Source organism: Atheta coriaria, unplaced genomic scaffold (genome assembly GCF_025399875.1).
Source record: "Atheta coriaria isolate IRGN ID8LTWV9N9 unplaced genomic scaffold, Caltech_Dcor_3.1 hic_scaffold_4_pilon, whole genome shotgun sequence".
Taxonomy (NCBI): domain Eukaryota; kingdom Metazoa; phylum Arthropoda; class Insecta; order Coleoptera; family Staphylinidae; genus Dalotia; species Dalotia coriaria.
This window is the reverse complement of record NW_027045446.1, coordinates 5,643,502-5,667,662: the sequence shown is the minus strand read 5'-3', so window position 1 is coordinate 5,667,662 and position 24,161 is coordinate 5,643,502. Positions and strand designations below refer to the sequence as shown.

Sequence of the window (24,161 nt, the reverse complement as noted above, 5' to 3'; positions counted from 1 at the left end):
TGATTGCAAACATATATTTCAAAGTTTTCACTTGAATATTGTGCTTTGTCACATTTGAGTCATGCAGTTATTCATCATCACCGTCCTGTGTTCTTCCCAAACTTTTAAAATAAACCACAAACCTCTCCGCCATCTATAACAACATAGCAAAACTTTGTTGTAGAATATCGTCAGTCAGCTGTTTGTTGGTCGCCCAACTGTTTTCCTAACATTGTTTCGTTTATTTCCAAGGTCTTATAATCTAGACTTGTCTGATACCGTTATTTGTGTGGCCGGCTGTTGGAGTTTCGACGCGTCAGGTTTCGGGCCTCAGTCACGTTCAGGGTCTGGTCGTGTGTCTCGCGTGTGCAATGGCATCAGGTTCAGGCTCTTTTAGTGACGAGAACGAGATGCAAAATGGCTCAACAAGTTCACCATCCCTTTCGTCAATGCTGGACTTCCCCTGGCCCACAATGCTGGTATCACGGGAGCGTCACAAGCGTCGAAAAAAGTTCCCCAAAGGTAGGAAATTTATATTAATCTCTCTCAACTTACATACGACCTGTTTTGTTTACGCGCTTATCATAAGCAATAAAATGTGAAATTTGATACCTATGGACATATGCAGTGGCATTTTTGTACGCGTTGCAACGTTTTATAGTACAGTTTTGTGGGTGGTATTTGTCTAGGCGAAGTGGTTGTATGTTTTGCGAATGTTTGCACGTGTTGCCATTGACGATTGCGAAATTGTTTACGCAAATTGCGAGGTGTATCCATTCCGGCCGTTTGAAAGCACATGAATTCAAGATGGTTGTTTTCAACAACCCTGCCACAGGTGGCGGCATTGGCGCATTGATTTTCCTGCTGTATCCTGTGAATTGCACCCTCTGCACATGGATCAATACCATTTCGTTGTCGGCAAAACAAAATATGGTCGACGATCCACACATCGTGGGTTGAGTTTTAAAGCACGGCTGACGAGTTTTGCGTATTTAAAAGAATCAAGATGAGGGTAACGGAGGTGATTGATGGCGTGCCGCCAACGGACGACATGGCCGGGGCGCAGGATACTATTTACCTGTGCAATTTTCGCGTTTCTGTCGACGGGGAATGGCTCTGCCTGAAGGAACTGCAAGATGTCGAATATCCACCACAGATGATCACCTCACCGGAAATCCCACATCACAACTTTGGTAATTTTGGTAACTCTTCCAGAATTGTCCAGGATAATCACAAGAAAATGAAAAAAATTGTTAGGGTTAAAAAATAAAAATTTTGGAACTTACAGGACGTGATCCAGTTGTGATTGAGCGCAGCAATCTTGTGAATATCAGTAAACTGGTGGTCAAGGAGCTGATCGAGCAAAGCCTACGTTTCGGCAGGATGTTAGACTCTGACCACATGCCACTCCAACACTTTTTTATCGTGTTAGAGCATGTGTTACGGCATGGGTTGAGACCTAAAAAGGTAACAACAGAAACCTTTGAATATCTGCAATGAACATTACATACGGTGCCTATTTTAGGGTTTGCTTGGTCCCAAAAAGGAACTCTGGGATATATTACAGTCTGTAGAAAAATATGCACCTGAAGCACATGATATCACTGCTAGTGTTAGGGATTTACCAACAGTACAGTAAATATCAAGATATTGTTTTGTAGGAATTTTTTGCTAAATTTACATTTTCAGTACACATATGGGGCGCGCACGAGCTTGGCTTCGTTTAGCTTTGATGCAGAAAAAGTTGGCTGATTACCTCAAAATTCTTATTGATCATAAAGATGTCGCCTTGGTGGAATATTTCGAGCCGGACGCGCTGATGCTGAGCGACGAGGCCATTATTATAATCGGTCTGCTTGTCGGATTGAACGTAATCGATTGCAATCTCTGCGTAAAGGAAGAAGATCTCGATTGTCCTCAGGGTGTAATTGACTTCTCATTGTATCTGCGTTCCTCTCATCAGAGTCTCACAGAACCAGGCAGTGACGAGGGCGATAACAATATGGTCACTGTATTGGATCAGAAGAATTATATTGAAGAATTGAATCGACATCTTAAGTAATTCTACTGCTAACTTTACCTTTTTATTTGTTTATTTTACTCGACATTTCAGTGCGACTGTTACAAATCTCCAAAACAAAGTGGAATCTCTGACGACAACAAACGCGCTAATGAAGGAAGATCTTGCCATTGCAAAGAATAACCTTTCTTCGCTGTTTGAAGAAAACAAACGTTTGCGGGCTGGCGAACAAGTTCCGGAAAAATGCATGAAAATCAGCGTGCTTTCTGAATCAACTGATTCTTCGACGTCGTTCGTGGATGTTACAAACGGAGACGTTGTTGAGTTGAAGCAGCGTTTAGAGGAAGAACGAAAATTACGACAGGAGGCTGATAAAGAACTTCAATTACAAGTAATTTCAAAGAAGAAAATAACATAGAAAGACGAGGTGTTAACGTTCATAATTTCAGATGGATCTGAAAGCGGAGATGGAGGTGGCCATGAAATTGCTCGAGAAAGACATCCATGAAAAGCAAGACACTATCATTTCCCTACGCCGGCAGCTCGATGACATTAAGCTGATTAATTTGGAAATGTACAAGAAATTACAGGTATTGACGATATTGAAAACTGACTTGACATCATCATGAATCATACGCATTTAAACTTATCATACTAGTGGACATTATTTAAATCATACGTTGTTAGACTTTTTTGGTTTCTCATTCATTCTCTGTCCATGATAATTCATACTTGCAAATATTTAGGAATGTGAGATGGAGCTAACTCAGAAAGGCGAGGTGGTGAGCCGACTGCAGGCGAAAGCCGGCCAGATCGGCAAGATCCTCTCGAACTTGGAAAAGTTTAATCACTTGGCACAGGAAAAGAAACGCACGCCGACGAGCGACAAACCGAAGCCATTCCTGCCGCTCAAGGCGGCAGATAAGTCGCCGGTGACGCCGACACCGGCGCCGCGCAACAACCCCAACCTGCAGCTGCCGCTGAAGGCGCAGGACCTCTCGACCCAGGAATAATTCCAAAGTTGATCACATGCGCCAGTTCACTGCAAAGTTTTGCTACTTTTTTGTCTGTCTGTACTCGTATTCTATGAGTTTGTAATATTTTGTATGTTTGAACGCACAGCGCGCGCTTTGTGTTCGGTTTCTTTGTGGAAACAACTATGAGACTGGTTATGTTGAATTGCAGGATTGCGAGAGCTCGCTGAAACACAAAACCGAATTGGTACAAAAACTCGAATTCAAGACCCAATCCATGACAGACACAATTGTTTCTCTTGAGAATAAGTACGTATTATTCAAGCATATACTTTTGTTTGTAATCGCTTTTACTCGGTGCCATAACCAAGCAAACGAAACTAAAAAAAGGTTTAGCTCATAAAATAAAATGTTTACGACTTCTCTATTAACTAACATAACTAACACATTAACCAACAACACGAGAGTAAAAATTAATTAATGTGGTAGGATGTGATGCTAATACTTGTTATAACATGTTATCAATCAAAAGAGAGAGAGAGAAAAACAATTAACATGAGGGGATGTAATATTTTTGAGCAAAAGGGCAGAAAATAAATAAACAATTTGATTTGTTTGAAAATAATGCATTCCAGAAGAAGGAAATTCATTGAATATTGAAAATTGTTCAGTGTATTATGAGGTGGTGTTTTTTCAAAATGAATAGATCTGTGATAGACATTGGTCGAATAATCAAAGGACCTAGTTAGTAACATAATCTGCTAAGCAATTTTCAGTGTGTTGATGAAGTGGCTACTAACTCTGTAAAATATTACCAACATGTATTGAATTCGTATGTTAAAGCTTAAGGATAAGCAACTTAAAGAAGCTGTAATTGCAGCTGATTGCTTCTATCTATATCTAATAATGAAACAATTTAAAAATAAAATGAACATATATTTACAATCAGTCACTCTCCCCCAATTTATTTTGTACTCCAGAGAGCATTTACGGTTATTATCTGTGGATTTTTATGTTTGGTTTCAAGCATGAAGAACGTTACGTTATGATTTGTTTTCGTTTTATTTTAGATATTTTGAGAGCGAAAGTTGTAAGCAGGAAATCGAAGCACAACGAAGACAGCTCAATCTGCATCTGTCGAAGAACGAGGAGCAGGCGACGTCGGTGGAGGTGGATTTAAAGACTGAACGCGAGTGGCGGCAATCTCTTCAGGAAACCATGCAGCAGGATCGCGATAAGATTTCACAGCTGAATCACGAATTGACACAATACAAACTAATCGGACAGGTAATTTATCTACTTTATTTTTTAAATGTTGTTAAACATTGGAAGATATTAAAATTGTTATGAATTTAAAGAAATATGCGACGTTGCAAGAAGAATACTACTCATTAAAAGAGCACAGTTTAGAACAAGACCAAACTCTAGAGGAGTTAGGCAAGCAATTAAGTGTCTCCAGGTTGGAACTTTCTGAATTGAAGGATTCGAATAAGAATAAAGCTAAACTGCAGGAAGGCATGTGGGCCAAGGACGCCACCGCAACGAACTGCAAGTCGTGTAATAAAGAGTTCAACATCACTCGACGACGGGTAATATTGCGATAATGATTATCTATTAACAAGTGTTATTAAATATTGTTTCGGTTTGGTTTAATTTAGCACCATTGTCGGCACTGCGGTGAAATCTTCTGCAACCCCTGTTCGGATAATTCTATGTCATTGCCATCGTCTGCAAAACCGGTGCGTGTGTGCGATGAGTGCCATGTTGCCCTGATGGCCACCTATTCTGTAATGTGATTAGATTTTATTTTCATACGCATTTTTAAATTTGTACATATATATTTTAATATGGAATTGGATGTCACTTATGTAATCTTGATGAATAAATATTGTAAAGCGTTACTTCGGATATTAAGTTGAATGAAATACGTTGAGAAATCTTAAAGATTAAGAATATCAAGTCTTATCTTTTCTAGCGCTTTTAATTAACGAAATAATTACCATTTAATTTTTAAACATCTCCATGGTGGAGGCGCTGTTTGAATTAAAAATAGAAAGACCTGAAATCAAAAGTATAGAAAATATTAGTCGTTTTGATAGACATTTAGGGCATTTCCTGAGGATTTAAAGAGTTGAATGTGTATTCAATTCAATTTGTTTATTCTGATTCTATTGTAGTACACAACATATACAAATGTTCAACCAATCAATTGTTTTAAGGTGAATTTATAATTATGTATGTATATACATTACAGAAAGGAACTGTGCACTTGAGTTTAAATTTGAAATGTTGAATACAAGCAAGATTGGTCGTACAAACATAACATCAACTACAGCCCTATCTACAATAAACTTATATCCATCTTAAGACAATGAGCGTTTCTTTGATTTTAATTCTGATGCGCCATATTTTCATCTACTAATAAAAACTATAATACAAAGTTAAAGCAATGTTTGAAACAAAAGTAATAATAAAAGAGTTCATTGCACTTGCGGATGCATCTACATTATCTGTTCCAGGAAAAGTTGGTATATTTCGTAGTCATCGCTTATCAATTCGACGTATTATGTCAGAACCAAGGCGACAACCGAACGCAAATAGACTCCAGAAACAAAACAAAAATCCGACTAGGTCACCCATAAATCACGAGCGCTGGTGAAGAATAAAGTAAGTGTTATTCGAATAAAAGTTTCGTTGAAGTAATATAAAATGGCTACGAAATTCTCCAGCGCTCAAAGAGACAAACATAAAAAAAACGTAAACATATTAAACAAATATCAATAATTTCTACTCTAAATATAAGAGCACTTCTTCGCGGACGTGTTCATCCAAATCCAATTATACCTGCGTTGATATTCGTTCTCGTAACCCCCAATGATATAAAATACTACTGTCATTAAAAATTGTCGCCGTTCGTTTTTTTTTACATTTTATCACACAAAGGATGAATTTTGTTTGCCTAAACTGCGGCCAACCGCTGATTCGAATGGACTACGCTAATCAAATGAGAAGAAAGCTGAACAACATATTCGAGCAGTTGCTAACAATAGAAAGCAGTGAAAAATGAGTAAAGTACAAGATCAAAAGAACATTCGAATGCGAGAAGGGAAGCGATGGCGGCATGCGTCTTCACAACGTGTGATAGTTATGCTCGGTCCGGGCCTTGTAAAATTTGAAGGCGACGAAGCCGATGGCAGATAAACCGCAAGCGAGTATAATGCCACCGATGAAGCTGGGTCCATCAAACTTGCGATCGTTGTGGTGCGGCGCCGCAGTTGGTGCGGCGGTGGGTTTGCTGGGTTCAGTAGAAGTCGGCGGTTTAAGGGTGGAAGTCGTTGATGACGTAGGCTGGGTTGGAGCATCAGTGGGCTTGGGTGGAGCTGTAGTTGGTTCTGATGTTGTAGGTTTTGTAGGCAAAGAAGTTGTTATTGGCTTAGTTGTGGTAGGTGCTGTTGTACTTGAGGATGTCGTGATAACTAAAAGTCATTAAAATGTACAATCAGTATCAAAGTTCTTTCATTCTTCAAAATCTTACCAGAATGATTTTCTGGGTGGACTGGTTCAGAAATGTTTGGTGTGGTACTAGCATCAGATACATTAGCAACCACAACAGTTACATTTGTGGGCACCTTGTTTGACGGATTTATTGTTTTTTCTTCAACAGTTGTCAATGATACTAAACACAAATATAAAAATTTATACATTCTATAAAACAGGTTTTAATACAATTTACCATGTGGTGCAATTGTCGTTGTAGTGTTTCCGACCTTTGGTACGCCCGTCTCCTGAGCAGCTGATAAGCAACAACACAAAAGAATTGTTAGTAACAATTATGAAATATATTACAATGTAGTTTACTCACGAAATGCACAGGCGTAGCTCAGCAAGAGGGAAGCTATCACAGCGGAGGTAACGACGGAATGAGTTCTCATTGTTCGGTGCATATCGAACTTGAAGCGCAAGATTGGTAATTGTTTAATTATTCGATGAGGACGATTCGGTGGACTCCACACGGACAAATTGCGACTGCAAATGTCCGTGTTCGACGTTCGGAATCAGACGGATCACACAAGAACGGTGAACCACGTACGAATGTGGCGCATGCGTTTTGTATTTGATTCGGTTCAAAGCAACTTTAATTATTATTAAATTAATAACAATACTGTAATTCAAATACAGATTGTATACCAAGACTGTTTGTTTTGATATTTCAGTGTGTTAATCAGTATTTTGTTTTATATTTTGTTTGTTTTATTATTGCGCAATCACGGACTTGATTTCGTGAACAGTAAGTACAGGCTTTACAATCCAGGTGGCTCGTATTGTTATGAAGAGTTAAATCATATTATTCAATATTTATTAATAAACTTTATTGTATTCACAACCTACATTACAGATATCAATTTATTTATTGCGTTTTTCATTCAAATTTGTGATTTACCCGCTTTAGAAGTTGTGTGACTTTAACATCAGTTTGACAACTTTGACATCTGCATTTCCATTCTATATCCGCGTCAGAATTAGACGCTAACTAAACAAGCATTTAACAACTTATTTTTCGATAAACAAATATTTTTTATTTTGAACCTGCGTTTAATAACAATTCAACACAATGACCGAACACGAGCGCTCTGTGTACGCCAAGTTAGAAGCTATTAAAGACATAAGGTGAGGCCAAAAACATGAAAATGCAAAAGAAAACCAAAAATCAATAAATGAATAATTGAACTACTAGATTTAGGTATATAGCATAATAATTTGTTTGTCGTTACTAGGTCTAAAACAATTCAGCTTGAGAAAATAAAAGCAAAACTTATACTTGAGCTTGAAGGGCAAGACCAGGAAGAGAAATGTCTTTCTGAATACAAGTCGGAGATGGAGATGCTCTTGCAGGAAAAGATGTCACATGTAGAAGAATTAAGACAGATTCATGCTGATATTAATGCAGTAAGATATATTGCATCAATGTTTGTATGAATTTGGTTCACAATGCCCATTTTTCAGATGGAAGGTGTCATTAAACATGCTGAAGAAAGCAGAGTGAGGGCCATTTCAAATGCTTCAAGGTTACATGAGGAATATTTGCCTCTAAAGCAAGAGGTAAACAGATTAAGAAGAGAATGTTTAGGTCTGGAGCGTTTACCAGAGCTGCATGAAGAGGAAGGTGTTCACATTTCAGCAGAGTATGTTAGAATAAGCATTAAAATTGGTGTTTCTAAAGATGAATAATTTCAGGCGATTAACACACTTGTTTGCTAATAATAAACCGCCGCCGCAGTACAACAAAAACAGCGCAGAGTGGACGCGTCCACTCCAAACGCCCGAGAATCAAATCGGGCCGTTGGCACCGCCAATGCCGCCTACGTTTTTGCCTCCGCCGAGTCCGCTACGTCTTGTTGCAAACAAGCCAGAGCAGGGCAGGCCCTCTCCACTTGCACAACAACAGCATCCTGGGCCACCGGCGCCCACCTTCAGGTCCGACATTGTCAACATGAGGTGTCCCTTCTTCCTACATTTTAGTATTACAATATTGGCATATTCACATTATACTAATATTTATATTTATCTTGCCAGGCAACAACCGCCACCGATGAAGTCTTGCCTCAGTTGTCATCAGCAGATCCATCGCAATGCGCCCATCTGCCCACTTTGCAAAGCCAAGTCGCGCTCACGTAATCCCAAAAAACCCAAGAAAAAGGACCACTAAACTTCGAAACAATTTTAACATACAAAAAGCCAATACTATTTGATGTGCCAATTAGTATAAGCAACGTATACCTTTAACTTATTCGTCGGAATAATCAATGAATTAAGAATTAATGTTTAGGTTAATTTCTACTAAGAATATTACATAAATTAATTATGCATGTATGTAAGTGTGATAAGAAATAAGAATTAAATCTAGGGAGAATAAAATCAATTGGTTTGGTTTTTCCAGCATTGTTCCAGTTGAATACATGCGCAACGATAATGTGTAAATGATACAAAGAACGCATTCAAGTTGATCGGTTGAAAAATTAAGTTAAGTACCATGTGAGAAACATACACCTTACATCTTTGTAGCAAAGACACGAATACCAATTATTTTCAATTATTGTAAATCCTGTTTCAACATAGGTACCGCAAAATCGAATTAAATTTACTAATAGCGCGTAATTCCCTAACTGTGAAATATTCAAAGTTGCGTTTTCTCGTCCATCTTCAGTACAGATGTGTGCAGACCGCTGATCACTTAGAGTGACCTTATCACGCGATGAACGCGCCGAATCCGAACGTCCGCTTCATGGACTCCCAGTAGTATCGCTCCCAATTCTCTTTCGTCACGTCTGTTTCGCTTTTTGGTATACCGGCCTGGACTACTTTCACTTCGGTGTGATCGTCCTGCAACCAAACGAAATAAATAATATAATTTTAGATAATAATAATTGAATTTTATACCTTTTCGTTGATATCGATAGTAACAAGCGAATAATGCCCAGCCGGCCATTGTTTGTATCTCCATTGCTGGACTATTTTGCTATTCGGCACGAGTTCCTCGAAAATACCAGTGATATTCCCACCGAACATCTCGAATTTACCGCCTTTGAACAACTCCAACTTGACTGGACCTCGAGTGAACGCCGTGACCATCTCTATGCGAGTCATCGCATCGTAAAACTCACGCGCTTTGCATTGGAACTTTTGGTTGATTTTAATCGTGCTCGTATCGATCTTAAGACCAACATTCGCGTTCGGTGATACGATTGGTTCCATGTTGATCTTTTTGTTAAAGCCACTCGTGAGCGTTTTTACCGAGTCGGGTTTCACTTCGTCTTTCTTGGGTAAAATCATACCCTTGGAAAACTCTACGCGCAGACCATCAATGTATTGTTGAATTTTGTGTCGGATGATTTCTCGACCTTGTCTATACATGATATCCTTGAGAATCATTCCTTCTTCATCTGGATCTCCAATTGAAACTTGAATCTAAACCAATAGGCATAAAATACACATCAATATTTATATAGCAGAATAGAGAATAGTATTTTCACTTACATCCAAATCCTTAACATCATTCTCCTCTGATAAATTAGGAATTGTAACCTTTCCAGTGTGTTCAGCCCCAGAACCATCCTTTAAAGTGCCTTCCCAGTTCAAAACCAGGTTCCACTCATAGAAGAAGATAAGTTTTCCTTTCCTGTTACTGGCTGATGCTTCACCATCCAGTTTCTCAACTTTCTTAATGACAAGGTTGGCAGTCTCATTAGCAACAGGCACATTATTGAAAAGCTCTTTCATTCGTTCCTGAGACCATGGTGATGCATTTCTCTCAGTCCAATGCCAGTTATTAACGTTTGTCGCATCGGGACGTTCCTCTACAATCCACCGCGGATCACCTTCACCCCACTTGGCCATTGTTAAATGCGAATCCTATTGGAATTGCGATTTGAAACAAGATTAATTAAATATCTTGGTTTAGTCAAAATTAATATTTTCGCACTTACTTTGAATTAAAATGATGATATAATAATCACGATGAGTAACGGCAGAGGCGCGCTGCAATTATGAACACTGTAAACACCGGCGACAAGCGTAGCTTGAGAATGTGCGGTGTGTTTGAGAGAAACGTGCCGAATTTTCTAGAAGACCGCAAAGGATCTGGAAGGTACGAGTACGGCGAGGACGGGCTACACGAGTTGACTGATGTGAATGTAGCAGAAAAAAGGCGTGCTAAACTGGTTGCCTACCGTCAATCTGCGTGTGATAATTTTATTCGACAACTTGAAATTGAGAGTGCTCAATATTTTATTCTTAGTTTTGTTCTCCAGTATTCAAAGATTTTGGGTACTTTTTACAGTAATACATTTATTTGTAACGGATTAGAAACATAGATTTAACAACATTTATAGACTTGATAAAGTAAAAACATTTGCGGTTTTGTGTTTCACAGTTAATTTTTTATTAAATTAACGAAGTAAAGTGGCAAACTTTGGCACAAAAATTGTATATCATTGTCTTAACGGTAGCTATGCATCATTCTAGTGGTTACGAGTATTACGACCTTCATTAAGTAGATTGTGGTAAGTAAAATACTGACAAAGTGTAAAATATAAGACAATTTTAAGCTATATTTCTCCTATTACTTGCCATAACTTTGACTAAGTCTTTTAAGTTTTAATCAATATCTGGTTCAATTTTTCTATAAAAAGTCTTTGGCAATAGCGCAAGTAAATCATATTTATTTTCAGTTCAAAGAAAACACCATTTTATTTATAGAGCCCTATTTTTTATTACTGGCCATAAATAAGGAGCAGGATTGTCATGTAAATTTATAGCATGATCAACAGGACCAAAACAATACATAGTGCCAATATGATGCCAATACTGAGTACAGTTTTGGCGAGTTATGGAAGAACAAGATGCTTACAAGACAAGAATAAATGAGGGATGGTAATACGGCACCCTATTAGCTTCCACTTAGCTAAATTAAAAACTATAATTTGAAAGTTACAAAATAACTCATTATGAGTTTTCAGGTAATTACCTAAATGTTTTGAAAATAGGAAATAATTAAACGCGCAGAGTAATGTAATATGTTTTCCAGTAATTTACAATTTACGGAAATACATTAAATACAAATACGAGTATATTGATTGAATGTATGTTGAATTAGTGAATACAGAAATTTTTATTTGCTTTCATAATTTATTGAAATTCTATAGACATTTATTTATTGATGTATTCTAGGAAATAGTTTTATTTATTCAATTTCCAGCAGTTTTTGCTCTCTCAACATTTTTTTATTCTGTGAAATTTTAAGGTACTTAGCGCTAATAGGAACGTGAATGCACCGGTATTTATGCAAACGAACACATTTTTGATTGCATTGTATTCAATTTCTATCACATTCACTCAGCAATGTGCGCAAAATGCATCGCATTCGCTAAGCGCTTACACGTGTCGATGAATGTTATCGAAGGCGACATTGTGCGTTCAGTGATGTTTGACTGGCGTCGCCGTCGTTGGCATTTATTCTATGGGCCTCTCAGCGGCGGCCACATCGAACCGCGGGACGCAAATATCACGGAGACAACGGGTCTCACAATACATTATTATCATTTTCATAAATACATGCTATGCCAGTCTAAATATGTTCGTTTATAAGCGCTCTACATGTCACATGTGGCGACTACATATAACATTACAATATAAAGCTAAATATACCGAGTGTTATCGAAGCTATTGGTGGCTAATACTATGAATACGAGTAATTTGATAAGTAATTATTTATTGAATAATATTTTGATGGAATTTTTTTTAAACATCAAATTAAAATTTGTTGAAAACTGGTCCAATTATTGTTGTAAACTTGTCTAACGCAGAAAGTATGGAAAACTGATTTAAAATTACCATCTGCTCATTACTCCGGTTAAACATGTATGTGCATTATATTAATATCTCATTAAAAGTTTAAACTATGCACAATTTAGTAGTTATATTAAAATATACTCAGTATTTTGCTACGATGTTACGATGAAGTTTTAATTTGTTTTTACTGACATTCTCCTTAAAATAAAGAAATTACGGACTCAGTTTGCTTAACTTTATACCCTTTATTTGCCACTTCATTTTTGCGTTTTCATGGGAATCCTTTGTAGTGAAGCAGAAATCTAGTAAAACGCGACGTCAATAAAGCCTCGCGAGTGGCCGTTGGCCACTTGAAGCTAGATTTTGTTTGCGTCTTAATTGCCCCGGAGCGAACGCGCGGACGCACAAAGTGAGCCGCTTATGAATTTTCAAGTTGAATAGAGCGGTGGCGGCGCGCCGAGTGCGAAACAGGAAGATACACAAGGCAGGACAGCGCGGCGGGGAGCTGCCAGCGCGCACAAAGAGCATCTGTGACACTGTTTATCTTGGCGGCGGGAGGCGGTATGCGGCTGTGAACATGGCGCAAACCGTAGAAGAACACAAGACACATAATACGCGGACATAGACGTATGAGAGATAGCGAGAGAGTGGAAGATTGTGCGTTTGAGGGTTGAAGGGGAGCAGATGTAATGAATGCCGATGTAACTACTAATCTTGTACTACTGTTGTCATTAGGGAAGATAATTGACGTATTCAATTGTAAACGGGATAAAAAATTATTACCATACTGGTAATTTAAGCAGTGTCTAAATAACCTACGTATGTTAAGTTAACCTACTTTTAAATTTAGCGTAAAATTGAGATTAGATTTGTATATAACCAAAAACATCTGCTTTGTGTATCTGTGTATTGATTGTTCTGTGCTTATAATGACTGTGATTGAGTAAGATTTACATTAAGTAGATCCGATGACATTAGATGGACGTTTGGCACATCTGGGCCGTTATCAAGCTGAGCATACGACGCAAAATGGTCATCGGAATCAGCACACTTTCGTAAATCGACGGCGCGCTGTTTGGAAGACAATGTTCTCAGCTAGAGCGACGGCAGCTGTGCCGGGGCGGCCGGCAGGAGGCAGCAGGTAGGCGGCGCGGCGCGTTCACCCTCCGCTGCTGCCGCCGGCGGCGTGCAACGCGGCGCTCGCACAGCATCCCGCGCGCGCCCGTGCGCTGCAAAATCAATGAACGCCATGCGCGTGTCCTGGGCCTCAATCCTTCTCTTGCTCGGGGTGGCGGTGGCAGCGGCGGTGGCGGCGGCAAACGCGCGGCAGTGGTGGGAGAACGACGGCTTCGTAGGCGCCAACCCGGACAGTCCACGCCTATGGTGCCAGCTGCACCTAGCTAAGCTCCAGGAGTTAGAGTGTTATGTGTTCACTGAGGATGAAGCATGGCTGGCCACCAGGATGTAGCCGCTAAGGTGAGTCGACTAATTATTCCCTATAATATTTTTATATCATAGCATGTAATTATATTTTAAATTAACACAGGACACATTTTTTTCGACAAAAGTAAAAAGAGTGAAAAATTTGACTAAAAATAAACTGAAATTCCATTGAAAAATTAAACATACCTGCAATAATTTAGTAATAAAGCACGAATACCTATTCTAACAATTACATGCAAAACGTGGTCGTGGACCGTGGTCGTTTTGCAAGTGTCCGGTAACGGAATGCAATTGAGATCGCCCGGCGCCTCCACTATATCAATTACTAAGGTGCTTAAAACACTTCACATTCAACCAACAAAAATAAGATATTTATATACAATATAATACATTATTTAGATATAATGAAATTTTAATATTTGTTTGTATTAACGCATGTTTATAATATTAAAACTAGTTTGAAGCCGGCATGAAAAACAGGTTTAATTCTGATTTAACTGGGAAATGTTGATACTTGTGTTGTCGACCGTTGGCGGCCGTTGTGTTTAAGCTTATGTGTAATGCAAGGAACCCTTTTGTGGATTATTACAATTCCACCTGTGCGTGTTGCGCCAAACATGCCAATTTCACCGAATTGAAGAAAATGCACATTCACAGATTAACTTCACATTAATAATAATAAATTGCATTTGTTTTATCTTTATATTTGTTTATTTTATGTTAAGCATTTTTGCTGGAAAGTTATTGTGAGGATATTTAGATTTATTGTTTTAGTTAGTTTAACTTTTTAAATAATTTATGTTCATACAAAATTGTTTATAGTCAAGTTACAAAAATATTTCTATTCTTACTAGCATTCAACATATTTTAACATTTTACATGACATTTAAAATAGCAAAACTGAAAACGAAACGTTTGATATCTTTTAATTAATCATAATGTCCTGTATTAAGTAAAATTTCTGCTGGTATATTAAAAGTTGAGTTTGATTTATATACTAGTGTAAATATCGGTAGTTTGTAGTTTGAAGCATAGTTAAACCTCGCCATTGTTGAGGTAAAGAGCGTAAATAAGCGTAAATGTCAGGTTTACACCTGTTATTCATTGGCATGCTGCAAAATTTGCCACCGGCTTTTGCAAGCTCACTGAACGGCGGAGTCGCGAAATTTCGCGCTAGTTGCAATACGTTTTCATATCGGCGCGCATTGTTAACGCTCGATTGGGCAATATTTTACTTTCGCGCTTCCAGTTCAGCGCAAATGTTTATCTTTCCATTAAAATCACAATAGGAGTGAGTGTGCGGAATCCCCTCCAGTCGTGGAAATTCAAAATACTGAAATGAATCGTCGCATGGAAACTATCACAACAAATGTGTTTACATTCATTATCGACAGTCATACAATAATATCAGCATTATCATTTAGCGATGCTATTATTGGTAATGATAATGTTTTGTTACTGCAGTTTACAAAATTGCAACAAAAACTCTTTATATGTAATTTTATCCGTTATTAAATATTGTTGGAACATTTTCTATCATTCAAAATATTTAATTTTTCATTTTCGTGCTTACCTCTTTTAATTTAAATTTTTCTTCATAAATTTCAGCAATTATGAAGTAACAAGTTCATCACACGTGAAACTTTTAACTTTAGAACTTAAATAGAAGCAAAAGGCTTCATTTAATATTCTAATATTCTAAAATTTTATCCTTTGCCAGGCACTGTTTCACATATCCCGCTTGTTGGAATCTACACTTTCTGCTTCGTGTGCGTATAAAGATATTAATAAATAATTCATAAGGCGTAATAGATTTAACATAGTTTCGAGCGTTTTGAGAGTCTGTATCTGCCTACACCCGCGTTTCGAGTCGATATACTGAGGTCTAACATCTGTCCGCGTCCGCAGTAAAAAGGATGTAAACTTTACATCCCTTACTCTGTCGTGCAGGACTGTTATATTTTACATTTTATCATGGGCACTTGTACAACATGTTGCTGCTTGACTGGCAATGACGGTAAAATAACATTTAGCAAATAACGAATGAGAAACGCGTTATACTCAAACGTCAAACAAGCATTGCAGTTGGAAGATAAGAAGATGCGAGGAAAAGTATGGGCGAAAGTAATGTTGAAACACTTAAAACCACCATTCGCTTAATTTTATTGCGTTTTGTAATGAACGAAAGTTGCGAACGCTTCACAGGCTTAAACTTGAAATGGATGCTGTTACTCAGCCGGAAGTTAATCATCCAGTTACAAGTTGCTGGAAAAGTGTCATTGTCGACTTTGTGTGTTCTTACACGCAGCGCAAACAAGTATTAGGAGTACGTGAATTAAAATTGGAGGTTATGTTTGTAGGGTTGGAGTAAAACGAGGTAATGCAGAGAGGAAAACATTTTACAACGTATCACACAGCAGGAAGTCGGGAAATGCATTTTGCACAACGTTTTATTACTTCGAAGGATTATTTTTTTATTACGTTTTTTGTAATATTAAAATAAAAATTATTTTTAAGAATTTATAGAATGCAGATATTCGAATAATATTGCAAATTAATGAAAATTATTGAGGTTGGCATATTATAACGGGCATGAAACGTATGCAATCCAAAGGAATTCACCAACAAAGCATATTGACGAATTTATTCAATTATCGAATTTCTGGTATGCCCCCAAACTATAATACTGCAAAACTATGCAACATTATACCCACTTTAACCCTTTAACTTGGTTGATTCAATCTGGATATATATTTGATGTTTTCTCTGTCTAATAAACACTTTATCTGACCAGGGTTAAGCTGGGCACATATTCAGTTGCATTGCGTTCGTAATCAACATTGTACTTGTGTCTCTGGTCACGATTTAATGCCACAGTACAGCTAATGCAATGCAATCAGTGTGAAAATTGTGTTAATGGATGGAGCGTCAAACTGATAGCATCTGAGCACAATACTATATATTGCTTCATAGTATAGTCAATTAGTAAATATTTTTGTACTGATTTTAGAAGAAAGGGTTTGATTATAGGTTTAAATAATTGAATTAAACTCGGAAAACTAGTAATTAGCTAGAAGTAGGAAGCAGAGGTACAGTTTAAATACAGTATGCTTCAAGTGTTATTGAATAAAATGCATTGCAAAGTGAAAACAAAGTCGTAATTATATTTTGTTTGCCCAATTAGTGACCCATCGACCAATCATATTTAATGCGTTTATCCATCGATTTTCGCCGCCGCACTAGAAAACAACCGCAATGGAATGCGTGGAAAATGTGTCGATAATTGCTTGGTTTGAAGCTGCACATTTTGTTGCTCGCGGCGTGCAATTTGAAACGGTGCCATTGTTAATCAGTAACACAGTTATAAAACGCGCGTGTGATTGTTGATTCCAGTAATATGGATAAATAGTTGATAGACTCTCGCATAATTGTCATTAGTTTTGCAAAGTGAACATTTATTACTGATGACCAAATTATTTTCGTGTTGGACGTTATTGGAACTTAAATTTCAAAATCAATTTGCCTGTTTACAGCTGAAATAATTATTGAATTATTATTTCAATCAACAAATTATAATTCTAGATAATTAAATCTAAGCTTATTGAATGAAATATTGAAATATGTTCGTAATGTGATATTATTTTGGAACATTTAAAAGTACAAAGTGCATTGCATAGAAATTTCAATTCGCCTAGCGACATTGTTTTGATCTTTTGCCTTTGATGTTGGATTCGTGAAAGACATTTTGCCAAATTTATCAAAGCATCGTTGACATGTTTGGCATTTATATGTATGAGTTGTCAATAACTTGCAATAAATGCAAAATTGAGGACAAAGAAATGTTTTTAGGTCAAATTATAATAGCCAATACACAGGGTCATTCAGAAATGGGACATAATAAAACATATAAAGTACATTTTCCATGTGAGTAAACGCAGAAACATATTACCGACCATTATATTAGACAGGCATGTTGTTTGTAAAATGTCATTTAGAATTGTGATTAGTTAGTCGTTCAGTCATATCTTGGCACATTTTGTGGATATATGACATTCTTAACTGCATTTCTGCATTGTTTTGTTTATAAAATTGAAAATATAGCAAAATCTAACAAAATTTTAAACAATAACTTTATGTTCTAACAATATACATTCCCGGGTATACTCAACCTGTAGATCTCAGTTTTAAAAAATTCATTGGGCCCTAGTAAAATGCAACTAAAGATATAGAGTTGATTTTAATAGTATTTTAAAGGTGTAATTTATTAAACAGTTGCTTTTGAATGCCACACCCTGTTGTAATGACCTTTGTTTCTTTTCCTCCCAAACATGTTTGTTATTTCCAACTTTTTTCTCCAAATAATATTTGCGTGTGCGCGTGGAAAAACTTCATATTCGCTCTATGCGAAAGTTTCATATGTTATGCGACAAACTCTCGTCGCTCCCGTCGCAAATATGTACGGACGGATATTTGCTCAGAGCTGGAAGCTTTCGGCGCGCACGCACGGAACATTCGCGCAAGTCGCGACATTCACGACACGAAAAGATGGCGATTTCATGAAAACGGCGGCAGCAAAAATACGAAGTCGACTAAAAGCGGCGGAGTTGAACGAACACCAACGCACAGGAATACGGAGCCATTTCAAGGGGGAAAAATCTAGGGATGTAGGACGCCACGCACGGCGGTGGCAAGACAGCTCCCCCTTCATGTGGGTCAAGCGTTTTACTCAACCACTCGAGGCTCGTATCGTGTGTTAACCGTCGGCGTTCGCGTCCAAACACGTTCAGACAACGCACTCAAACGTTCAAAAAGGCGTACAGCGTGGACATGTCAGCCATGGCCAAAATCACCCTCTGACTTTCCTGAAAGTGCAAATGTTGATGTGGATATACCGCGGAGCAGTGGTGTAGGGCCGAAGATTGATCACACAATAGTTCAATGTCAATGCGTAATTCGAGCTGTGTGCATCAACTGTTTTGTTGGTTATTCGGGCCGATGATTTTTCTTTTGGGAAGTTGAAGTAGAGCATATTTGGGGAGTCAATACGTAGAACCCTGGATTATATATGACCCCATTCATCAATTGCGTATTATTCTGACCCTTGGAACATTTCAAAACTAAAATTTATCCAGATGGCTATAATTTCCCTTTTTATTTCGCTTATTTTAGTCAAATGAGTATATTTATGTATTTGCGCTGTTTAGTTTTTCATTGTAAGCCCAATTGTGATCCGTATAATTTTCAAAAAAAACTTTGAGCAGTTAACTACAGTTGACATCATGAAATGCCTCAGTTTCCATGCTTTTATAGTCGGTCCTTTGCACCGAGTGCAAACAAACCGTTTTTACGACATCGTGTTTTTCATATCTCGCACACACGGCCTTTTAAAAACCGCCGCTTTTTGTTCACTGTTTCGACGTTGTTGCTTGGCGGCCGAGAACACAATGCGCGCCGATTTGTAGTTGTGCACAGTGCAGGGCAAGTAATAATTTCCTTATTCGAGTCGCATGCATTTTGTCGCTGGCGGGCCGCACGGCGTTGAAGCAATAAGGAAATTAGTGTTTGGAACGTTGCCATCAAGCGGCGGCAGCGGCGGCGCGTCTAGCGTGTAACTCCCGAAAAGATATTAACCGGAGCTGACAAGGCGTGCCGCCCGCCGTGGGACAAACAACTCGGATGCTCGGCGGCGGAAACAGAGTGCATTCTTTGCGTGCGCATGCACGATGCTTTCGGAAAGTTTTTGCAACTACGACGGTAGAGAACGATGACGCGGACGTTATTTTGCGTTATGCTTGTATAAAATCCGCAGCAGGCATGGATAAGACCCTCGTGAGTTGTTTAGGAGCCGTTTTGTTTTTGTGCGGAGTGCCGAAAGCTGACAAGTGAGGTTACGTAATTGACAGATCATTTGATTTGGATTTATTTGTATAATATTAAAAATAAACCAAAGTTAATATTGTATTTTGACATCTATTTTGTTAAAAAAAAGTTTTACCCTTAAACATAATCTAAACTAATAATGCACTGCCAAAAACTTATTCTCGGAAGAAATTACTCTTCAAAAAGTTCATCAATAGGAATAAAATGTAAATATCCATTAACAAAATAATTAACAATCGAATACGCTGCGGTTTGTTCGATGGCCACTTGAACTTCGCTAAAAACATCCTTCCAGTTCTCGTTCAGAAACCGGTTCATTTCTGGTCCAAGCCGTTCATCTCCATTGAACAGATTATTGAACTGCCAGTGGACTTTTTTAATGTTATTGATCTTTAGCGTAGTATTATCATCAGCAGCAACTTGATAGTACTTTTTTCCTTTGCGCTCTTCAACAACTAGTTTTGCAATATAATCCACATCGAAATCAACTGAGGCCGAAAAAAATATATTAAATACATAAAATAAAATTTAAGTATTTTTATATTACCTAGTGTGATATTACAATTGCCTTGACCTTGAATGGGTAGAATTAGAATTTTTCCGTTGATGTCGTACTTGCCGATAATTTCAACATGTGGTAGAAATGATTTTATGTGCAATGTGTCAGCGTCGATGTTGCCGCCAGTAGGCTTAAGATGCTCGAAACCAAAAAAGTCAACTTCAGACAATCCTACTTTTAATTGTGGCGTGGCTTGGAGATCAATTCTACTAACGTGAATCGGTGTCAAGCCTTGTAGTTTAAATTTTGGTTCACCAGCTAATATAAACAAACATTATTATCAGAATAATAAACATAATAATAAGTAAATTTTACAATTTTTAAGAAGTGCATCAACAACAGCTTGTTCATTTACAGCAACGCAATCACCATTATCAGTACCCTTTTTGCATTTCTTTAAATATTCCGCTAAAAACGAATATAAATTAAAAAATTAAATGAGGTAAAAATATTTTATTGAAATAAATTAAAACTCACGTAGTTTTGCCGAATAAACTCCAATTGCAAGAAGTACACTTATAAATGAAATAAACTTCATGTCGCTGTGATTTCTTTACAATGCGTAGACAAACTGACGAATTAAATAAACTAATTTATGTATTTATACACCGCATTATGTCCTTGAAAGCCGTTTTTTATAATTCGGAACAAATTTAAGATCACGAACATAAATTCGCATGACGGAACAATAACATAATGTCAATCAAGGCATAATTTATTATAACATAATTGAATTCCTCAGATTTAAATTTCGTAATTTTGTGTTCGGAAGATTAAAAACACGAATATGTGTGCAGTCAGTGTGCGTTTTAAAAAAGTTTTAATAGATTTTATCTTTAATTATAATTTGTAAAATATATAAAAATACAGGATTTATATATAATAATGATATCTCCGAAACTATATTTAATAATTGGATTCCTTGTTTCAAAAAGATAAAATTTGCAATTCAAGAATATTCCATAAATAAAATTTAAAACTAAAACTAGACCGAATGCAAGAGATGTTTATTAAAGTAAAAGCTGGAACATGTTTACGTATGTGCACAGGTATCCTCCCATTGCAATGATGATAACCTTGCCGAAAGTCATCCCATCCTACACGAAATCGGCGAAAACAAACGACATTACATATTCGAAACATGCCTCTCTTCTTGTAGACCTTATATACTGTTCTTGCTGTGCGAAAAATATTCTCCAAGCATTTCAGCAAAAAAGTTTGAATTTCACGGAAACATTTGCAGTTTTCCCAATTGGCAAGTTATGTAAATACATTTTCTAAGAATTATACTTTTTAGAAGAATTTCTGCAAATATTATCGGAATTAAAAAATATTACTATTGAAATTTTGCAGTTTTCTGGGATTTGTTTTAATGATGTAACTAAACCCGGAATCATTAAAGCAGTAGTTGTTAACATTTAACGAGCTGTTTCAAACAATTATATTTCATGCGTGGATACCTGAATCTTCATGATGCAGCTCATCAAATTATCTGGTTTTAAACAAAGCAGAATATAATAGTGTAATGTGGTAGTAATATTTTTTGACAATTTGTACATAGTTTTTTATTGATTTCCTCACACTACTGTTCCTTTGGAGTTTCTATTGGCTTTTGCTGCTCATCAACGTGAGATTCTCTTCATAATCATCGAACGAGAAGTCCGGTCGGGGCCGGCAGCGCCATTTCGGAACTTTTCTCTCTTCCCGCGCGGTGCATGAAACTTTGAGTAGTTCCAAGTTGGCCCTTAAGTTCGGATTTTTCACGCGGCGCAAACCCAAGGCAGCATTCTCGGGCGTTACATGGCTAAATAATGCACACGGACGCTCCAACTTGCTGATACAACTTTTGGTACAAAGGTTTCCGAATTTCGCCTCAGCAACTTTTACCAACATAGCATAAAGTAGCTTTTGGAGAGTCTGAGAGAGATGACAGTAACTTGTACACTACATAATATCATCATCATCGGTATCATGAGACGTTTTTTTCTGCTTGATTCAGCGCAATTTTTTTATTATGTTTAATGGATGATGAACACACGGCAAAATTCCCATGTCCTGTTCGTCCTCATCCTCGTCCTGTGCAGCTTGTTCAGAGCTTTTTGTATGAGCGTGTATTACTCCATAAAACCACTTAAAATGCAAATTAATTTTACTTCTTGAAAAGCTCGCTTGCGTACGCCGGGAGCTTTTATCTGCTGGCGGTGTAGGAAAATTCTCTATCGCTTGTTTAACGGTGTTGCGTTTATTTAACAATAACTATTATTTTTGCAGCCCCTAAAGCATCAACTGCAACTATATTCCGAGATAATCCGATAATGAATGTAAATTGAAATGTAAATGAAAGTTTATTGTTTTAATAATATAAAATAAAATTTTTCATAAAATTTATAAAACATGCTTGTTTATTGAAAGTTTCGTGGAAATTTTCTCCAGTAAGCCGAGTATTTGCATCGTACGCTTCGGGAAAGTTTCATTAATCAAAGACGTGCAGTGTACTCTTTGCTTTGTTAGAGTTTGTCTTGCAATTTAAGAGTACCGAAAGATTTCATCCATACCATATCGAACGTTCGTTTTCGGTGCTCATCTGAACCACTCTTATCAAGACAAAGAATGCGCATGATACCAGCAAAAGAAAACTTTTGCATTTTCAGACTTTTCCTTCTGATCAAAACACAAATCGCAATACTTTTACGCATCGACCTGGCCCCTGCTTTGCGATTCAAAATGTATAATACGAATAAATTACGTGGTCGTTTGCCGTATTACACAAACACAGTGAAACCCTGGAGCATCATCGATGCGGATGCCGAGAGGAAAAGTTTTTCATGTTGTAAGGGATGTGCAAGTTTTACAAAGGTGCTTTAAGGGGAAAGTCAGGATTAGTTGCACATTAAAGCAGCGGAAACGACGTACAAAGCAGCGCCATTTATTGTGTTAGCTTGTAGTCACACTACACATAACCTCACTTTAATCAAAGGATTCAAATAAAGACAAAACATTACTGAATTCAAAAAAACACGCATGTGTACAGTAATTTCTCTTGTAAATAAATTGAAAACGTAAATATGAAGACAAGTAGTCCTAATATAAAGAAATGCGTAAGACAATATCCAAATGCAAACAGGTGAAACTGAAACCAGAAGTTTCTGTAGAGAATAAAAGAATTGCACGGCACGGGAAAGTGGAAATAATTGCCCGGCCATTGTACGAATGTTCCAAGGGTCTGAATAAATGACAATAAAGTTTAGACGACTTTCGTCTGCTGCAGACTATACTCCTACTTCAGTTATTCGTTTCTCAAGTAATGCTTGAGTTACTACCGATTGCTGAAGCCAAGTCAAGTCAAAAATTTTACTTTCTTTGTTTAATCTTGCATATTATATAATTGTGGTCCTGTTCAATTTTAACTTATAAGCTAAACGCCGGCCTCGTTTTACATGATTATGATTATAAGTATTTTAGTATTAAAGTATGATTGATGAGTATGGGATTTCGTAGGTTGGAAACTTTTGTTTCTGTTGGGATTTGTTGGATTTCCAGCTTAGCGCATAATATTGTTTGTGTTAAAACTCGTCTAAAATTAATTTCAGTGTTAATATCACGTGGACGCCGGCGGCAGTGGGAGCCACCGTGCTTTCATTTTATGTTAGACTTGCGTCGGCGGCGTCGGCGAGATTGGCCGCTATCTTGTTCATTACGTGTCACTCATTATTATGCGATTTTCATTATCTGCGTATACCAGTATCGACGGCTGTCACTTCCAACGCGGACACAAAATGACTTTTACGATATCGAATAAATACGCATAAAAATCAAATTAATAACCTTCAAAGTTAATATGGTGACAATTATAGAGCAAACAAGCTCCAAGATATCGTAATTTCAAGCAGCCCTAAACGTTTAAATTTACTTGCTGCTTGAAGGGTAAATTTGAGTCCAGGACTTGGTCGAGTAGTAA

General features: G+C 37.4%; 6 protein-coding genes across 9 annotated transcripts in view; 3 read left to right on the top strand and 3 right to left on the bottom strand.

Annotated features, from left to right (window-relative positions):
- Window positions 1-201: 201 nt before the first annotated feature.
- On the top strand, window positions 202-4,874 carry LOC135791210 (RUN and FYVE domain-containing protein 2). Of its 2 annotated transcripts, none has more exons than XM_065301533.1 (10): window positions 202-501; window positions 1,268-1,446; window positions 1,505-1,614; window positions 1,669-2,037; window positions 2,093-2,390; window positions 2,449-2,589; window positions 3,185-3,282; window positions 4,044-4,260; window positions 4,332-4,562; window positions 4,632-4,874. In XM_065301533.1, the coding sequence occupies exons 1-10, from the start codon at window positions 351-353 to the stop codon at window positions 4,767-4,769; spliced, it is 1,932 nt and encodes a 643-aa protein (XP_065157605.1). In that variant the 5' UTR covers window positions 202-350; the 3' UTR covers window positions 4,770-4,874. The 2 variants fall into 2 exon arrangements, with proteins under 2 accessions (XP_065157605.1, XP_065157604.1); XM_065301532.1 differs by lacking the exon at window positions 202-501 and adding an exon at window positions 508-1,172.
- A 241-nt stretch (window positions 4,875-5,115) lies between these two features.
- On the bottom strand, window positions 5,116-7,147 carry LOC135791214 (sialomucin core protein 24-like). Its single transcript, XM_065301538.1, has 4 exons — window positions 6,836-7,147; window positions 6,707-6,766; window positions 6,509-6,649; window positions 5,116-6,449 (listed from the first exon to the last, which is right to left on the bottom strand). The coding sequence occupies exons 1-4, from the start codon at window positions 6,915-6,917 to the stop codon at window positions 6,103-6,105; spliced, it is 630 nt and encodes a 209-aa protein (XP_065157610.1). The 5' UTR covers window positions 6,918-7,147; the 3' UTR covers window positions 5,116-6,102.
- A 308-nt stretch (window positions 7,148-7,455) lies between these two features.
- Window positions 7,456-8,889, top strand: LOC135791212 (zinc finger C4H2 domain-containing protein). Of its 2 annotated transcripts, none has more exons than XM_065301536.1 (5): window positions 7,456-7,641; window positions 7,749-7,920; window positions 7,978-8,156; window positions 8,209-8,448; window positions 8,548-8,889. In XM_065301536.1, exons 1-5 carry the CDS (start codon window positions 7,586-7,588, stop codon window positions 8,678-8,680), a joined length of 780 nt encoding a protein of 259 aa, XP_065157608.1. In that variant the 5' UTR covers window positions 7,456-7,585; the 3' UTR covers window positions 8,681-8,889. The 2 variants fall into 2 exon arrangements, with proteins under 2 accessions (XP_065157608.1, XP_065157607.1); XM_065301535.1 differs by having other exon boundaries at window positions 7,457-7,641; window positions 8,209-8,469.
- An 8-nt stretch (window positions 8,890-8,897) lies between these two features.
- On the bottom strand, window positions 8,898-10,657 carry LOC135791211 (activator of 90 kDa heat shock protein ATPase homolog 1). The gene is made up of 4 exons (XM_065301534.1): window positions 10,458-10,657; window positions 10,009-10,383; window positions 9,412-9,939; window positions 8,898-9,354 (listed from the first exon to the last, which is right to left on the bottom strand). The coding sequence occupies exons 2-4, from the start codon at window positions 10,366-10,368 to the stop codon at window positions 9,220-9,222; spliced, it is 1,023 nt and encodes a 340-aa protein (XP_065157606.1). The 5' UTR covers window positions 10,369-10,383; window positions 10,458-10,657; the 3' UTR covers window positions 8,898-9,219.
- A 2,992-nt stretch (window positions 10,658-13,649) lies between these two features.
- Window positions 13,650-24,161, top strand: part of mAChR-A (muscarinic Acetylcholine Receptor, A-type) — a 27,528-nt gene continuing 17,016 nt past the window's right edge. For both annotated transcript variants that reach the window (XM_065301732.1, XM_065301731.1), the window contains exon 1: window positions 13,650-13,797. The gene's annotated coding sequence lies outside the window, so the exon portion shown is untranslated. The remainder of the gene's footprint in view (window positions 13,798-24,161) is intronic.
- On the bottom strand, window positions 19,715-20,769 carry LOC135790629 (protein takeout-like). Its single transcript, XM_065300903.1, has 4 exons — window positions 20,681-20,769; window positions 20,519-20,611; window positions 20,192-20,461; window positions 19,715-20,132 (listed from the first exon to the last, which is right to left on the bottom strand). The coding sequence occupies exons 1-4, from the start codon at window positions 20,739-20,741 to the stop codon at window positions 19,816-19,818; spliced, it is 741 nt and encodes a 246-aa protein (XP_065156975.1). The 5' UTR covers window positions 20,742-20,769; the 3' UTR covers window positions 19,715-19,815.

What these genes read in the sequence shown, in the direction of transcription:
- LOC135791210 (XM_065301532.1), top strand. Translation starts at nt 986, where the DNA reads ATGAGGGTAACGGAGGTGATTGATGGCGTGCCGCCAACGGACGACATG. An exon ending in ATAAAGAACTTCAATTACAA is followed by an intron (nt 2,391 to 2,448) that starts GTAATTTCAAAG and finishes TCATAATTTCAG; the next exon opens with ATGGATCTGAAAGCGGAGAT. An exon ending in ATTGTTTCTCTTGAGAATAA is followed by an intron (nt 3,283 to 4,043) that starts GTACGTATTATT and finishes GTTTTATTTTAG; the next exon opens with ATATTTTGAGAGCGAAAGTT.
- LOC135791214 (XM_065301538.1), bottom strand. Translation starts at nt 6,917, where the DNA reads ATGCACCGAACAATGAGAACTCATTCCGTCGTTACCTCCGCTGTGATA. An exon ending in AACGACAATTGCACCACATG is followed by an intron (nt 6,650 to 6,706) that starts GTAAATTGTATT and finishes ATTTGTGTTTAG; the next exon opens with TATCATTGACAACTGTTGAA. An exon ending in CCACCCAGAAAATCATTCTG is followed by an intron (nt 6,450 to 6,508) that starts GTAAGATTTTGA and finishes AATGACTTTTAG; the next exon opens with TTATCACGACATCCTCAAGT.
- LOC135791212 (XM_065301535.1), top strand. Translation starts at nt 7,586, where the DNA reads ATGACCGAACACGAGCGCTCTGTGTACGCCAAGTTAGAAGCTATTAAA. An exon ending in GAAGCTATTAAAGACATAAG is followed by an intron (nt 7,642 to 7,748) that starts GTGAGGCCAAAA and finishes TGTCGTTACTAG; the next exon opens with GTCTAAAACAATTCAGCTTG. An exon ending in TCCGACATTGTCAACATGAG is followed by an intron (nt 8,470 to 8,547) that starts GTGTCCCTTCTT and finishes TTATCTTGCCAG; the next exon opens with GCAACAACCGCCACCGATGA.
- LOC135791211 (XM_065301534.1), bottom strand. Translation starts at nt 10,368, where the DNA reads ATGGCCAAGTGGGGTGAAGGTGATCCGCGGTGGATTGTAGAGGAACGT. An exon ending in ATGATGTTAAGGATTTGGAT is followed by an intron (nt 9,940 to 10,008) that starts GTAAGTGAAAAT and finishes CTATTGGTTTAG; the next exon opens with ATTCAAGTTTCAATTGGAGA. An exon ending in CTATCGATATCAACGAAAAG is followed by an intron (nt 9,355 to 9,411) that starts GTATAAAATTCA and finishes GTTTGGTTGCAG; the next exon opens with GACGATCACACCGAAGTGAA.
- LOC135790629 (XM_065300903.1), bottom strand. Translation starts at nt 20,741, where the DNA reads ATGAAGTTTATTTCATTTATAAGTGTACTTCTTGCAATTGGAGTTTAT. An exon ending in AGTTTATTCGGCAAAACTAC is followed by an intron (nt 20,612 to 20,680) that starts GTGAGTTTTAAT and finishes ATTCGTTTTTAG; the next exon opens with CGGAATATTTAAAGAAATGC. An exon ending in TGATGCACTTCTTAAAAATT is followed by an intron (nt 20,462 to 20,518) that starts GTAAAATTTACT and finishes TGTTTATATTAG; the next exon opens with CTGGTGAACCAAAATTTAAA.